This window comes from Herpailurus yagouaroundi, unplaced genomic scaffold (genome assembly GCF_014898765.1).
Source record: "Herpailurus yagouaroundi ecotype Mexico unplaced genomic scaffold, PumYag 77, whole genome shotgun sequence".
Lineage (NCBI taxonomy): Eukaryota > Metazoa > Chordata > Mammalia > Carnivora > Felidae > Herpailurus > Herpailurus yagouaroundi.
In genome coordinates this window covers 20,306,630-20,309,705 of record NW_024412388.1, presented here as the reverse complement: position 1 = coordinate 20,309,705, position 3,076 = coordinate 20,306,630, and the positions used below count along the sequence as shown (strand labels likewise).

Genomic DNA, 3,076 nt, shown 5'->3' with positions numbered 1-3,076 from the left:
CGCCGCCGCGCTTCGGCCAGCTCCAGCGCGCGGCCCCCCGCTCCCGCCGCCGCCGCCGCCGCGCCCCCTGCCGGCCCGGTGCCCCCCGCACCCACGTTAGCGCCCTGGCGCCAGCGCTGTAGCTCCTGCCCCTCCGCCGAGCCCGCCCACGCCCGGGCCGCTTCGGGCGGTGAAGAGACCTGAGCCGGGGTCGGAGTCAAGGTCGGAGTTGGGGGCGGGGGCTGAGGGGACGACAGGGGCTCCCGGGGCGGCGGCGGCGGGGACCCCGGTTCCGCCGTCCCTTCCTGGGCCCCCGGGCCGCAGGCGCTGATGCGGCAGCCCGGCATCCCCCGCCCCCCGGCGGTCTGCGGCCGTCGATCCGCTGGTCTGGCCAGCTGCCCCCGCGAGGGGGAGGACGGACGCCGCGCACGCGAGAGAGATGCGGCGGCAGCTCCCACGCCAGGCGCCGGTGCATCTTATAGCACACGGGGCGGAGCGATGGACAGCACAGCCAATCAGAGACTGGCATGCCTGAACCCGCCTCCCCGGCCCCGCCGGCTCGGGACTTTGCCCAAACCCCTCGGGGCCCTGGCCCTCGTCCGGCTCTGCCCTGCTGGGGCGTCCGGTGCCCATCCACTTCCCCCCAAATTTGGGGTGTAAAGAGGACCTCATCTTCTCTGGTCTGGTCCCTAAGTCATAAACTCTGATAGTTGGTGCTTAGAAATCATGGACTTCAGTCCCCGGCGCGTGATGGTGGGGAGGGATGCCTGAGGCCACACTGTGTGTGCCAGTGGGAGTCTGGACTAGAACTCAGGAGACGTGGCTCCTTGCTCAGTGCTCCTTCCAGTAACTGTTGGCCGTGCGCCCCTTCACCGAACTGGTTCTGCCTGGTCTGGGCCACAAGTCTCACCAGGACCCCTTCTCCAACTCCCTGGGTCGGTAGAGAGGTTAATGCAGAGGGGTGACTGGCGTCCTGGTAGAGATCTGGCCGGGCTGTCCCCCGACCAAGGAAGCCCTTCGCTTGCGAAACAAACCACAGCGCAGCCCCTGAGCCTGGCGTGGCTTTCTCAAAGGAGCCCTGACCCCACGGTGTTTAAAATACTTTCTGTGCCCTTGCTCCTGTTTGCTCCTTCCAGTAGTAGGTATCCCCACATCTAGAGACAGAGGGGGAAACAGACCCAGAAGGTGCAGCAGTGCCTTGCTCAAGGTCACACTGCAGGTCAGTCGCTGAATCTGGACCGCTGAAGGGGACCAACTTGACCATTCGTGCCATCTGGGAGCTCAGATACCTGGGTCTCCTGGCATTGAAGGATCCTCCTTAAATGGGACTTTAGTCAGCCTGGCAATATGATAGGACTGAGCCCTGCCCATTTTCCATGAACTAGAAGTGCCCCTGCCCTACTGCCTCCAAACACTTGCCCAGACACCTAGACCATGCCCCAGTTTCCACCCACTTGAAGGTGCCATAAGCGATGGGAGATCTCTGTGGTGGGTGGGAGCAAGGGCTGGGGGGCCAAAAACCAGTTCTGAGACTGATTAAGAAGAACCCCAGCAAACCTCAGTCTCGGGAGGACTTGCCAAAAAGGTGTAGCCAGCGTGACTACTGCCCCAGCTGAACAGGAGGCTGATGGGGGAGCTGCACTCACTTGATGTTGAGGAGGAGGGCTTCACGTGGAGGAGGACGATGGATGCCCTGACCCGCCATGTTCTCTAAGTGTTTCCAGGTGCCTTAAACTGAGTGATGGGGACTCGAGGGTGAGAAAGCTCTGCTCCTGAGGGGCAGCTCAGAAGGGGCTCAGAGAGAGGAGAGTGGTCCCTGAGGGCACACCAGACTCATGAGGAAGAGGAAGGGAGGAGGACTTGGCAGGATTGAGGGGGGGATGCTCGGTGACCAGGCTCAGTGAGAGGGGGGGAGGGGAGAGGGCTAGTGGATGCCCTGGTGTTGGAAGAGGAAGAGGCTCACAGAAGAAGGGAGGATCAGTGAGGGGGGATGGGGGGACTCAGGGAGTCAGAAGGGCTCCATGGAGATGATGGAGGCTCAGGAGTTTCCAGATTGCCCCCAGCAAGGAGGAATGCCCTGCTAAATGTGTCCTTTCATTGAGTGGTCCCCTTTGTGTCATCAAACCTTGTGTCTTTCTCCGTGCAGAAGTCCCCCACCCCCATGACTGTGGGGAGATTGACAGGTATGTTGCCTGCATCAGGCAAATCTCCGTTCTCAACTTCTGGGGAACAAATCAAGGGGAACAAGATCAGGACTTGCCCCCCACCCCCACTCCCCGCCAGATCCAGAGACCCAGCCAGACCTGAGTCTGACACATTGTCTATTTAGGCAAGTCGTTTCTCAGAATAGGAGATACTGAACGCATATTAACTGAAAGGATGAATGTTTATATCCTCCCAGCATCCTCAGGAGACAGGTATCATCAGCCTTTTCTTCCTGATAAGAAACCAAAGCCCAGAGAAGTGAAGAGGCTTGCCCAAGGCCACACAACAGATAAGTGACTGAGAGGATTCAAACATGGATCTGACCCACCCCAAAGTCATCCTTCATCTCCCTGTTATTCTGATATGTCCCCTGTTCCTATTCTCTATGGCACTTCCCACAAGTTATAGATACATATTTGTTTCTTGCTTATTTTTTTTCAACGTTTATTTTTTATTTTTTATTTTTTTTTATTTTTGGGACAGAGAGAGACAGAGCACGAACAGGGGAGGGGCAGAGAGAGAGGGAGACACAGAATCGGAAACAGGCTCCAGGCTCCGAGCCATCAGCCCAGAGCCCGACGCGGGGCTCGAACTCACGGACCGCGAGATCGTGACCTGGCTGAAGTCGGACGCTTAACCGACTGCGCCACCCAGGCGCCCCATCTTGCTTAGTTATTTAATCGTCTCTCTCCCTAGGTCGGTTTTGCTTACCATGAGAACCATCTCAAGTTGAGTGTCTGACCTCATAACACAGTCAATAAATGTTTATTTGAATTGAAACATAATGCAAGGGTAGAGCTTGTTGAGAATGTAGAAGCCCGCGCTTGCTTTATTTCTTTCTTTCTTTCCTTCCTTCCTTCCTTCCTTCCTTCCTTCCTTCCTTCCTTCCTTC

At 57.9% G+C, this 3,076-nt stretch overlaps 1 protein-coding gene across 1 annotated transcript in view; it reads right to left on the bottom strand.

The window, feature by feature from the left end:
* Positions 1-424, bottom strand: part of TRNP1 (TMF1 regulated nuclear protein 1) — a 5,603-nt gene extending 5,179 nt beyond the window's left edge. Inside the window, exon 1 of the mRNA XM_040471533.1 lies at positions 4-424. Coding sequence (XP_040327467.1) covers positions 4-326 — 323 coding nt within the window. The 5' untranslated portion in view covers positions 327-424. The remainder of the gene's footprint in view (positions 1-3) is intronic.
* Positions 425-3,076: the final 2,652 nt, after the last annotated feature.